At 39.3% G+C, this 13,735-nt stretch overlaps 2 protein-coding genes across 4 annotated transcripts in view; one reads left to right on the top strand and one right to left on the bottom strand.

Moving 5' to 3' along the window:
• The window catches only part of SerT (Serotonin transporter), a 45,860-nt gene extending 43,423 nt beyond the window's left edge, over positions 1 to 2,437 (top strand). The window contains exon 13 of the mRNA XM_074100928.1: positions 309 to 2,437. Within this exon, the coding sequence (XP_073957029.1) occupies positions 309 to 380 (72 nt within the window). The 3' untranslated portion in view covers positions 381 to 2,437. The remainder of the gene's footprint in view (positions 1 to 308) is intronic.
• An 861-nt stretch (positions 2,438 to 3,298) lies between these two features.
• LOC141437509 (uncharacterized) lies at positions 3,299 to 11,358 on the bottom strand. 3 transcript variants are annotated; one of them, XM_074100931.1, is made up of 7 exons: positions 11,208 to 11,358; positions 9,835 to 10,020; positions 8,779 to 8,874; positions 8,196 to 8,404; positions 7,229 to 7,357; positions 5,939 to 6,128; positions 3,299 to 5,124 (listed from the first exon to the last, which is right to left on the bottom strand). In XM_074100931.1, the coding sequence occupies exons 1-7, from the start codon at positions 11,241 to 11,243 to the stop codon at positions 5,038 to 5,040; spliced, it is 933 nt and encodes a 310-aa protein (XP_073957032.1). In that variant the 5' UTR covers positions 11,244 to 11,358; the 3' UTR covers positions 3,299 to 5,037. The 3 variants fall into 3 exon arrangements, with proteins under 3 accessions (XP_073957032.1, XP_073957034.1, XP_073957035.1); XM_074100933.1 differs by having other exon boundaries at positions 5,939 to 6,089; XM_074100934.1 differs by lacking the exon at positions 11,208 to 11,358 and having other exon boundaries at positions 5,939 to 6,130; positions 8,779 to 8,913; positions 9,835 to 9,921.
• Positions 11,359 to 13,735: the final 2,377 nt, after the last annotated feature.

Raw genomic sequence — 13,735 nt, 5'->3', positions numbered from 1 at the left:
AATGCTCTCTGTAATAACAAGAAAAAACCTCGTCGTAAGTAGACAAAAGGCTGCTACATGAAAAACGCAGGTGATTTATTTGTTTGCCAATAAAAAATAACAGCATTACAGTAAAACCAATGCGCTATAAAATTCAAATTACCTATATAAAAAAGACACGAAAAATAAGCAATGAAAAAAAATATTTAGGGATTTTATAATTTTTTGTTATTTTGCGATAATAATGACTCTACCGACAAAAGTGATGCTCTTAAAATGTTGTTGATGATAATCACTGTAAGATTGTAGATAAATTGTTATTTTCACAGCGCATCAAGACCATCATGAGCCCAGAGGAGACGTCCATACCACCGACAGACCCGGCGCTCTGCAGCCTGTGACGGGAGCACCTGCTGGCGCCACTCGAGCCTTCCTTGGAGACAAAACCCACCGTCGAGTGGCTGGTGTAGACCACAAAACCTCCGTCTTCGTAGATCTCAGTCCTCTTAGGCTTCTCCCTAATCTTTTTTTCCACGTAAATGGAAAACAAGTGTACAACCCGATCATAAGCAGTTGCTTGCAACTCCAGGAACTGGCATTGTACACTCATTTCTCGAAGAACCTCATAGTTACCCCCTCATGAGAACTTTCCTTTTCCTTCACAAATCTTGTTCTTACATTAAGCGATGCTTGAATACGTGGAAGAATCTTAGAAAACCTCACCCCTTCACATGCTAAGAACTTTATTTTCATTTTGAAGCGCAATCATTTTATGACAAGAGATCTTAGATCAAGAGATAAATCTCATTGAATGACTGTCTTTTCAAATGTAGGACCTCTGACCGGGATAACGTATAAGTTTTATTTAAGGTATTCCCCATCTTCAAATGCACATAAAATGTTGTGCAAATATGGTCGGCTTGTTTCTGTTTTCTAGTGGTAAGTACTTAGGGTAAGTAATTGAAAGTTTTAGATAAAAAAATACGCACCAAGGATAACAATAATCATGCTTTGTAAAAAGTTACTGCTTTCACTACGTAAAACTCGAATTTAAGTTTAAAGCCAAATATTTACTTAATATATTATAGTGTTAAACTCGGTAGTAGGTATGTTAAGTATAGAAGAATATTATTCAAATAAGTATATTATTATATGTCATATACAGTTATAAGCCATTTTAGCCTAATAATACAAGGGATATATCTGATGATATTCGTTTACAATTTTGTAACTTTGCCTAATTACTAAACCAAATTATGTTAGCCATAAAAGATATTCAGAGATATATTATACAACGAAAATATACTCAGCGGTACAAAATTTGGCCCACTCTCCATACAAAATTACCTATTATTGCATACATTTGAGGGCCAGATTTTTTGCCGCTCAGTATATATAGTGTTTATCGTATTTAGATATATTTAGATATACATGTTCTGTAAATACGATATGTGCTGGAAAGACTATAAACTTTGTGTGGGCTCTTCTGTTGAGATATGAATACATATAATATATATTTTGATGCTTTTGTATGTAACATATAACAAGCAATCATTTGTGAATACGCTTGCATACAAATATCTTTAAGATATTAGAGTTTCTGAGCATTTCTGTATTCTCGGGCAATGAATATAGAAATGTTGTATAGGTACTTATTTATTCGGTGTACATATATGTGTACAATGAAGTTTAATGGGATCACATAAATAGCTTACTGAAATCTGGTCAACATAGTCGTGTGCAAACAACGTGTAAGATTTTAGTATATACTCGTACATAAATAATCTTATAATAAAATATTTAGGATATATATTTTCCGTACAAATATATTAATAATGTCTTGTGAATGCGATTCATACACTATCATAATACTAGAGCAAAACTTTGATCTCATATTTGTAGATATATCCCACTCATAATACGCATAAGATAAATTATCGATATTTAGCAGGTACCTTAATATAATACTTGACACATATATCAACTTAATTGAATTTCATATTTGCTTAATAGGCAATTAGGTTAATTGCTCATATAAATATACATAATTATAACCATATACGTAGCATTTTCTCTCACGTTTCTAATAGCCCTTAAAATGTAGAGTTGTGATTTCATAGATATAATATAATAATGAAATATCATGTAATTTCAAAAAAGTAGCGTGTTCACAAGTAATAAATACATGTTATAGTGTAGCCATGCAGTAGCTTAAATGTTGAATGTTTTTATAAAAAAAATATTAAAATGTTCATATACCCACAGAGCGTATATTTTGAAAGGTTTGTTGTGCATTATTGTTTTGTATGTTTGTTTGTTTTGGATATATATTGTGTGGTCTGTATCGTTATAGATGTTAGAGCTTGTAATCGAGTTGTATTAGTAAATAAATACTCAAATGCGTAGACTCGTCCTGCATCAGCCATTGCAGGCGAGTCTGACATTTGTTTTAAATAAATCTTGTTTTAATCAATGCCTCAACCTAATGAAATGATTTTTTTTCATTTTTTTTGAGGCTTTGAACACTCCAGGTGATCATGTCAGCCTCATGGGGGCTCGCTCATTAATGAAATGATAAAAAAGAAAAGTAAAAGTATGTCATACTTATCTGGGATTTTGCGATTCTGGTATTCTGCGCGTTTAATATTTAGAGGTATTTTGTGACTCTGCTCTAAAAACAATATAGGTGCACAAAAAAGAAATAACGAACTAAGAACTTTCTTTTCGGTCGATACTGCAATATGTACTGCAAAGATATTCTAAATTATTCTCGCCGTGTGAAATGAGGGTTTTCACAGAGGTGTAATATCGCTAGATGGCGTTAGTATCGTCAGGTCCGTTTGACGTTTGCTCGCGGTTGGCTCATTTAATTATTTAACCAATCACTAGCAAACGTCAAACGGACCTTACGATAGTAACGCCATCTAGCGATATTTCCTCTCTGTGAAAACCCTCATTGAAAGCTTTGTAGATATTCGATTTGTAGCATTCGAACATGGCGGATGTAGACAATATCTAATTTTGCTATTTCTGTTTCTTTGGCTAGTTGAAGTATAATTTTGATAGTGTTTTATGCGACGATTAACCTTAACAGTGATCACAAAATTCTATATTTCTCTCGTGTCTGACATTTTTTAATGCGCAAGTTGTGTCCACGTGGTTTCTGGAATTTTACTATCAAGTTGCAAAAACTACAACCACCGTACAACGTCCCTCTCAAAGAGAGTTTACTTTGACACTGGCGAAATTGTCCTATTAATTAGGACAGAAAAGCCATATTTTAAAAGAGAAGAAGAACAACATAGGAAATAAAAACACATTATAATAGAAGGAAGAACATTTATTAGTCACTTTAAGTAGCACCTGACCCAACAAGGTCCTTTAATTTATTTGATTACTTCAAGATTTAGCACACTTACCCCCTGTTTCACTATCCATTGATTAAATTTATTTGACAGGTAAATGTGATACCGTCTCTGTTTGTTTTGTTCGAATAGACGGAGAAGGCATCACATTCCGTCAAATAAAATAAATCAATGGGTGATGAAACAGCCCCTTAGTGTTTAGTGCGGATAAAGATATCCCTTTCGCATACACGCATTTTGGTTAGACAGGGATATTTGCTTTGTAAACTCACCAACCCTATCTCAGTAAGCCATCAGTCAGGGTGCTCATCAAAGAAGTAATTTACTGAGAAAAATGTTTTCCTATATCGCAAACCGGAGTAACTATGATCAAATTAGAGCTTCTTTGATAGTTTTCAAATTGCAATAAGATCAATATTATACGAGGTTAAAGGAAGATCCATGATCATCAACTTCGAAAAGCAAAAGCGAATACGTAAGTTCCATTGACTCAAGTGAATTATTATGCCAAAAGCGAATTTGAAATTCGAGCGCACACTTTGACATCGGTTACACATTTATTCCGGCGACAGTTCAGTCCATCTTTCCGGTCAGAATGACGACAGAATTACCGAGTAACCCCTCGCAGACTGACGGAGTGATGGTCCAGATTGATGAAAATTAAACGTTTCCTGTATTCGTCGATCCAATGTGAATGACAGAAAGCCAAAATAATGAACTGAACTCTGACTCCAAAGACTTTGTTGTCTAACAATCTTGAAATCACAATAGTTTTCACCATTTCTTTCTGTCACACGGTGTAAGACGAGGGTAGAAAGCAATAATGAATATCAGAGGAGTGGTCAGCGCATTAGACAATACTAAATGAACGTGTAACCGAAGTCTAAAGCTTTGGTTTCCTAGAGAGCGGTGTCAGTTACCGCTCTATGGGAGGAGGAGGAGGAGCGGTATCAATTACGTCCGCTATATGACGGCACCGCTGATCCCAGGAAACTAAAGCTTTAACCTAAAGCTTAAGATAGAGGCAATTTAGCGACCACTTGCATTGAGTTGGAAACTGAACCTTATTCATTACATAATACGTCATAATTACCATTGTAATTATTGAAAGTACGACTAGCTATAAAAGTATTATTTGTCAGGCATGTATTCGATAGCTGCTTTTGATTCTGTGGTAGGATGCTCCAGTAAATGGGGCCTTATTAAGGGTTACTGACGCTGGACGTTGTAGGAATGACAGCAGGGCTACTACGAAACTCGAAACTCGAAGTCCGTGTCATGCGATCCCTCTGACACTTATACTATTTAATACGAGAGCGAGAGGGACGGTACGATACGAACTTCGAGTTTCGAGTTTCGTAGTAGCCCTGCAGCTTTGGGCAACTTTATGCATCGGTAGCGTTCAAAAGATTCTATTTTTTGAAATTCGTCACTCCGGTTTACAGTAACGGCCCAGCCACCAATTATAGCGACGCGGCGAGTAATTTTGTAATACATAGCGTGGGTTACCAACAACACAACGTAAACTGGACGTCTTAAACGTGCAATGAGCTAAGTATTTATGTAATCGCTCGCTCCGCCGGTTACCTACAGAAACGGCCGGGTCGAGTTGTTTGAAGCTTCAAAAACCAAGAAAAGAAAGTGAGTTCAACGGGTTCGTTCAAAGTTTGCAAGGTACCACCAGAGCTGCTCCTCACTTGTCACCTTCTTGAGGGGTGAGGTGCCCGATGCTACACAGACCCGTTTCAGGATGACCCCCAGTGCAGGAACATCGCGTCGCCTGTAAAAAAGAATATAACTTAACGCTGTTGCCCGATGAATTCTTTTTTTTTTATTCTACTGGATGGAAAACGAGCAAGTGGGTCTCCTGATGGTAAGAGATCACCACCGCCCATAAACATCTGCAAGATCTTGCAGATGCGTTGCCAACCTAGAGACCTAAGATGCAATACCTCAAGTGCCAGTAATTTCACCGGCTGTCTTACTCTCCACGCCGAAACAACAAGCACTGCTGCTTCACGGTAGGATTAGCGAGCAAGATGGTGGTAGCGATCCGGGCGGACCTTGCACAAGGTCCTACCACCTGCAAAAGTTTATCGCTATCCCGCAGGAACTGCACAATTATCCAGGAAACAACTATCCTGGCTTTCCCATTTCATCCCAATCGTGAAGAGGTACCAGACAGACAGACAGAGAGACATTCGCAAATCACTTTAGTACGAATCGATTATCGAAAGCAATGTATAACTAAAACTTGCACGATATATCTCGCACCCTATGTTAGGCTTAAGTCGTCACATTTACTTCATTCAATTAGACCCTTTCCCTTCTGGCGTTCTTCTGTACTTACATGATGATTTTTAGGCGACGATCAGGTACCATTTTTTTAAATTCAGTAATCAATAGCTGTCTCGTTTGGAGTCGCAAACTACACTTTTATTTTTCTGTCATTTACATGTAATCATTAACTGAAATTAATTAAACAGTATGGTTGGTAATTGCGTGAGACCTCATCAATCTAATTAATATTGGTTGGTAGTAAATATCTTTCATTTCCTGATCATCAATTCAAAATCATCGTGTAGTCTTCTTACTTTAATATAAGCTCTGAGTTTCTCGATAGCATCGGCTGCCGTTTCACTGGATTGGCCGACGAGTCGCACACACATCTCTTTCTCGGGGGATAGTGCTGTCCCGCTCCCTCCCCCGCAGCCGTCGGCCCAGGACACGCGGCTGACTGTGCCGCTGACCTCCGCAAAAGATTGCTTGTTGGTTGTGGTGCCACTCTAGTGAACAATGATTGTCTATAGCTACAGTCACGGGCAAAAAGGACTGCTGGTGGGTTAAGGTGCCATTTCAATGAACAATTCTATCTATTCTTAACTAATAGACTGCTGATGGGTTGACGTGCCATTTCAGTGAACAATGTTTGCCTATAACTAGTCACAGGCAAATAGAATAGACTGCTGCTGCTGGTGGGTTGACGTGCCATTTCAGTGAATTATATTTGCCTATATAACTAGTCAAGTCACAGACAATTAGAATAAACTGCTGAAGGGTTGACATGCCATTTAGTGAATAATATTTTGACGCTAGCTATAGACAATACAATACAATACAAATATTCTTTATTGATCACCAAAAGCAATACAGAGACATTACAAAAATAGAAAAAAATCAGGTAGACAATAGGTGGTCTTATCGCTAAAAAGCGATCTCTTCCAGACAACCAATTTCTGAGAAATTAATAAATATGAACAGACTAATGTAGGTGGCAGAGATAACAGACAGGAGAAACGTAGAATTAATAAACAATAAAAATTAAAAACAATACAAAAATATAATATATATTAAGACAATCATTGTTCGCTGCATGGCACGCCAATCCTCCAGCAGTATATTATATTTGCCTGTGAACAAAATAGGTAGCTGGTCGGCTGAAGTGTCTAGTGAACATAATGATTGCTTCAAACTGCAGTCTCATGTAAATAGAATAGACTGCTGTTGGATTGGCGTGCCAATAAATTGAACAATGATCGTCTATAGCTACAATCACAGGCCAATAGAATAGACTAGAATAGATGTGTGTTATGTTAGAGATAACGAAGATTGCCTCCAGCTACAGACATAAGCGAATAGATTATATACCATCAGTGGCCTGTGTGATATAATAGTGAATAATAGGATGCCATCAAAGGGCGTCGCCAAATTTGGTCCTGAGGGCCTACTCCGAAGTTCGCAAATCGAAGTTCGTATCGTACCGTCCCTCTTGCTCTCGTATTTAAATAGTATAAGTGTCAGAGGGACCGAACGCCACGAACTACGATTTTCAAATTTCGTAGCAGCCCTGCTGCGGCGCCACTGACGTTAGACGTTTAACTTACGTGTGCGCCTCAGTCGTCGCCGGCGTCGCGAAGCCTCGCAGCCGCCGCTGCACGCCCCCGACGAAGCTGTGCACCCGCGCCATCGTGCTGCGCACGTGCGCTCCGGCGCGCTCGTGCAGCTCCGCTTGCCTGCAGAGGGGGGGGCACTCAGTCCCGTCTTTGGGGGGGAGCGACCGGGCCGCCTGGCACTACAGGGCACCGTGCGCGCCAGCTCAACCCATTCAGTGCCATTAACGCCCATCGGCATCTTGGTGGAACCAAGTATAATTGCAGATGCTGATGGACGTCTAATTTAGCTTTATCTGGATGCCGCGGACTCCGACAGGCGTCAGTCTACAGAAGCGTCGGCATTGCGGCAAAGTACGTAATCAGGCACTCAGCAATGATTGGGTTAACCACTTAATTTCAACACCTATTTTTATCGTTCTTACGGAAAACTCGACTCAGCGTACAGATTTATGAGAAAAAACCGTATTTATCGTACTAACTAAATTAGCTTCAGTGCCCATCGTAAAGCCGTATATTTTTCATTTTTCATTTAACACTAAAAATTAAAATATAAACATTTAAATAAAAATTTAAATAAAAAATTTCACTTCTTGAATACAATAATTGATTGACACTTCGGGTCCGTCGTCTTCCGATTGAGATCCGACTTTTCCGGATGGAAAACCATAATTACGCGTTACATCTGTATTAACTTATAGACTTATCTCCTAGGACTGAGTATGAGTATGAATATTCTATGTCTAACACGAGCAGTCATTTTGTCGTTTTTCGTATCTAAAAGGACGCCAAAGGCATGACTCGCCCAGGACGCCCAGATGGCTAATGCGGCCCACTACGATAATAGAACTTATTGCGAAGACAAGGTGTCACCCACCACAAAAAACTTTAACACTTACGCCACTTATAAATACCGACCACGTCTATAATTACAAGTCAAGCATCCAACCAACACACCAACCACTGTTCCAAATACGGCATATTGAATCTGGTGCAGTAGTGCTTCCTGACGTAGTCAGCATAACAGAGGGAGAGGAACCAGCACAGCGTGATGTGGATCTGGGGCTGCTGCTGCTTGAGGAAGCGGGTGAGGGGACCGAGGGCCACCAGGTCCGTCTGCCCGCCGCCCAGGAGCCCGGCCGTTGTCATCTCCAGGAGAACGTTGGGGCTCTGCAATTGAGAAGAATCCAATGTCCCCAGCGTCAGAATTTGGAACATCTGACTTTCCTTGAGCGTTCTAGTGATGTGCCAGACTTCATAGCGTTTCTTGGTTTTGAAATATTGGTACTGTATAAATGTGCCCCCCTCCCTATAGTAATCACAAAGAGTTTGTCAGTCAAATAATTATAAATTACTAGGTGTTGCCTGCGACTTCGTTTTTAAAGAATTCGTCTATCGCACGCTCTCAGGAACTATACAATTTTCAAGAATACTTATGAACTATCGGAATTTTAATCTGCACGTTTTACCACCTCATCATTCTAACCTAGACTCGTGTATAGAATATCAAATATTTGTAGGTGGTCATTCCATATAACACTTACATCTTTTATAAGGGTGTCGAGATAATACTGGAAAAACCGCATGGAGCAGACCCAGATGTGGACCATCAGCGCCAACATCCCAACCACCATCGAGGACTGTGGGCCACAGTGAATCTCATTAGCAACGGTCTAAACCTAAACAGAATGAAGATCTTTTAACAGGATATGGCAAACAAAGCATAAAATAATGCCAGGCCATGATCACATAGGTTAAGGGAATAGCAATATAAGTGACATTGGTAACTAAATAGTAGTTTATGGTGAAACTGATGTTAATCATACTGCAGCTTAGAATGAGCTGCGAAATATAGAGCCGGCTGACGTCCGCGTTATCTTGTGACAACGGCACAACGCGTTCCTTGCAAGCCTTAAATATGGCACGAACATGCTGGCTTTCAATTTGTTAATTTATTGAATCAGGCGTTACTTTGCGGAGGTCCATATCAATGAACTAAAAGAATTTCCTTGCTCACCCGCGACCTTATGATAGCTAAGCTTATGCAAAATATGCGTGTTCATGCAATTCCTCCACCTTCACACTGTAAGGACACACACAAATCACACAAACCCATCTATCCCACCACCACACTACACTGACGCGTTTCGAACTCAACCAGAGCTCATCTTCAGAGTGACACAACCTTACACCATGCTACCAGTTGTTAGACTCCAATTCCTTTCAATTTGTTGTATACCTAAAGATGATGGTGATGATGATGGGACCAAGTCATTGTTATAATTAAAAATCTGTTGATGAGGACTACGGAGTTGTTGTTTGCGTCGCTGATGCTGACATTGATAATGATGGTGCACCTTACAACTACCTAATGAGCATCATCTAGCAGATTGAATTTGCAGATTGCAACGGTTCGACGAGTCTCAAGCTCAGTGCTTGATAATGTAGCTTACAAGTAGCAACTTTTCGAGTAAATTGGACTAGGAGATCAGCAAGATCGTAGCGGAGATCTTGGAACAGAGAGCTACGAAACTGCTTTAGAGTGTTACGATGTTAATGAAATCAACGATGTAGCCTATGGTGGAACTGTTGTAGCTTACGACGAGAGTCTTCTCGAGCAGGCTGACATGCGCGTGGTCGCCGGGCGCGAACACGGTGGCTTCCAGCTCGTTGTACAAGAAGACCGCGGCGGCGCTCGCGAAGACCGCCGTCGGCCCCACGCCCCACGTCTCGCCGTTGCAGCTCAACCATTTTGCTAGTGCCTCGAGGTGTGAGTCGCACAGGTCCTGCCCGATTGTCGTTATTGGGTAGAGTCCAGCAATAATAGACGACCAGATGGCCTAGTGGTTAGAGAACCTGACTACGAAGCTTGAGGTCCCGGGTTCGATTCCCGTGTCGGGGCAGATATTAGTATGAAAAATACGGATGTTTGTTCTCGGGTCTTGGGTGTTTAATATGTATTTAAGTATGTATCTATCTATATAATTATATTTATCCGTTGCTTAGTACCCATAACACAAGCTTTGCTAAGCTTACTTTGGGACTAGGTCAATTGGTGTGAATTGTCCCGTGATATTTATTTATTTATTTAATAATGACTTTCTGACAATTAACAGGGTCAGTTTCGCCACTTTCTGTTGTTTGTGGCATTTCATGTGAATTCTGTGATGCCGTCTTCGTTTATTCGAACATTATAAACAGAGGCGGCATTACAGATATAGCTGTCCCATAAAATATTAGACACTTAGCGAATAGTGGTGAAACAGGTCCAGAAAGTATAAGGCTACAAGAAATTTATTGTCTTATTTTCTCAAAAAAATTTTAACGCCGCACACGTAATTTTATTATGAAAACTGAAATTTTATTCCCAAATGGGGTAGGCAGAGCACACGAAACGATACCGCTTCGGAGCCACTTTTAGCAATTTTAGGTTTTAAAACTTACTTGATATTTAATATTTGATCTTAATCTGGTCTAGACTGTTTGTCTGTACTCGTACCTATCTGTAAAGCAACTTTCTATTCTATCCGCTTTTAATAATTATTACATTACTATTAATTAATCTTACTTTGGAATCAGATTGCTGCACCAATTTTTCCGCAGCAACACAAATAAGGGATCTTTATAAAAAGAAAACTCTCTCTCTCAGAAACTCTTTTCTGAAAGGGACGGGAACGCGCATACCTAATTCTATGTCCATATGTAACCCATGTCCACGGCGGCGGTTATTGCTTACCATCAGTTAATCCGCCTGCTCGTTTTCGCACTATAATATAAAAAAATAATTTGGCGGCTAGCAGAGACTTCATTGGGAGTTTCTATGAGCCAATTATCAATAGTAACAACAACATATTTAGCCAGTAAAATATCTACAAATAAAGTTGATTGAAGAAGGTATAGTTTGACGGTTTGACGGTTCCTAAGCTTGAAAAACTTAATGAATATTAAATTATTATCAGGCAAGTATACTCACACAGTGTGCAGTAAAGCTAACAGATTTTCCCGCCATGCATGTGCTGCCTGTCGCATCTACGACCCATTTTGTTTCACCATTACTCGTAATTTACTTTAACATAATATGTTTTTATGATTTTTGCTCGACTATTGTCGTTTTGTAAAACTAATTGTCATTACTGACATAAGAATCTAGATGGTTTGTTTATTGTTAGTGTAAGCTTAGGTTGGCAAAGCGCTAGTCACAAAAAGGTTGATTGGAAAATGCATTGGTTTTAAACATTACTAGGGTTTCAGGATCTACTCCAGCTGACGCGGATTGCATGAAGCGGGTGGACGCCTATTGGAGAATAGTACGAGCGAAAATAGTATTGGAAAATAGCACCCACTCACCAGCCGTGCGCCCGCTTCGTGCACTCGCTCCAGCTAGAAGGTGCACTTTGGGTAATCTCTTCGTGAAACCAAGAGCTGCGGTTCCCTTCTGAACCCATCCACGGGGGAGTAGTGTTGGTGCTTATATCGGTCGAAGCGGCGTCTTTAGCCCATGCAGCGCCCGTGTGCAATTATTACTTTAGCGCCATCTGGGAAGCGCGCGGTCAAAATGTAATAGGTACAAAACAAAGTGCCGCGGCCGGCGGCCTCTAACACCGCTGCGCTCTGGGTCGATGAGTGCAAAGTCCTATAATGGCCAAGAGGGAGCAAGTGTGGTTTTAGTGGGTATGAGCATACACAGGGGGTCTGTGGAGCTCTTCCACATAAGAGCTCCTGTGGGAGAGCCTGTGACTCCGAACCTTTTCCACAGGTAAAAAAGGTAAAGCCTGTGGTGGAGGCAACGATACAGAACAGAGATCTGGGGACCGAAGTCCGAAGGAAGAGCGTCGGAATCAGGATTTGGAGGGTTCTATATTTGCATCTAGATGGCGCTAGGAGTCATGATATAGTGATATAGCTAGGACCAAGATATAAGAATACTAATTCTATTTAAGACGAAATATAACTATCGGTATTCTCTCTCTTCTAAAAGAAAACCACATCTGCAATAGAGACAGATATACGTTTGCCTGTTGGCTTTCATTTCAATGAAGCCGGTTTACTATAGGCATTTATACGTCTATTATAGATAGGTACTAGAGCTGTACCACTGCCATATCGATGAACTTAAGCTTTCAAAAAATATTTATCGTGTTTGTGTCATAAATTAATGGACCAAATTGGACTCGACTCATTTACTTAAATTTATGCAAAATAATTTGATTATATTGGAACGAGTACTAATTGTCAATTTGATTATAAAAATAAGCATACTACGGCGCTCTTGGCGATGGATGGCGGCCGGCGCGGGCTAGTCGAATCTAATAACCACAAACTCGGAAAACGATACGGAGTCCTTTACAACAACAACAAGAAAAAACGTAATTAACCTGCCCGAGCCGCAACGCCATTTTTCGAGCGCCTAAAATGGCCTAAAACCTATAGTACTCGTACGTGCACGTACAAATTTTTTTCGACACCACAGTTTGGTCCCACTATGAAGTAAGCATCAATTATTTATAATTATTTGTACATTATATAAATAAGAGTATAATGGAGATATTATAACGGGAAAAGTAAAACAACAATCATAAAATAATTATGCTTTATTTCACGTAGTTTTATCATCTATTGACCACTAAATAAAATCAGTTTATTAAAATAATTTCTTACATATTTTGAGGAGCCATGGCCTTTTACATTCATGATGAATTCTGACTTTTAAAAATGTATTACAAATGGATTTTATCACAGGTGTTTATGGTTAAATGTTACAACATAATAATCAGTGGCGTGTTCATCTAATGAAGAAAATACACAATTTTCTGTTTCTTTCAAAACATTGGTGATCATTGGCAAAATTTTTAGGATTTCCTACTTTGTAACACCCAATGTTTAAACTTCAATATCTTTTCAGTATGGTAGCATACTTTAATTACATCAGTAGAAGGTTTTACAGCCACCTTATTTTTATTCACAATTAATAAATTTGAAGTATCATCTACTAGCAACGCATTTTGACATTCCTCACAATGTACAATTTTTTTAATTTTCCTTGTCACGAATCCCGCCATATAACCTCTATACTTGTTTGTTATACTCACTAAGGTGAGTATAAATTTAATATTCGTGGTCAGAGTCCATTAACCAACTGTTGTCAGAAGGCAAATCAATCAGTATCTTTGCGTTCCAGTAAAACTTTATCTTTCTCATATTGTGATTGACAGTTTGGATGTAATTGGTATATTAGTTTGCAATATTTTTATGTCATCCTAAGGAAGACAATTTCCATTTCGACTATGTTTGAATTTGCATGAACTAAAAGTTTCTTGTAAGCTACCATAAACAATTTAGCAGAAGGATTATTTGTTGAAACCCCTTGAGCTCGTATTGCCCCGAAAAAAAATTCTAAATGATCTTGCGAGAGCTTATAATGTAGGCAAGAACCAATAGTTTTATATTTTTGAGACGTATTTTCATACAGAAGTATTATCGCCGGATGCACGTTAGAAACTA

Source organism: Choristoneura fumiferana, chromosome 17 (genome assembly GCF_025370935.1).
Source record: "Choristoneura fumiferana chromosome 17, NRCan_CFum_1, whole genome shotgun sequence".
In the NCBI taxonomy this organism is placed as follows: domain Eukaryota; kingdom Metazoa; phylum Arthropoda; class Insecta; order Lepidoptera; family Tortricidae; genus Choristoneura; species Choristoneura fumiferana.
This window is presented reverse-complemented; position numbering and strand designations above follow the sequence as displayed.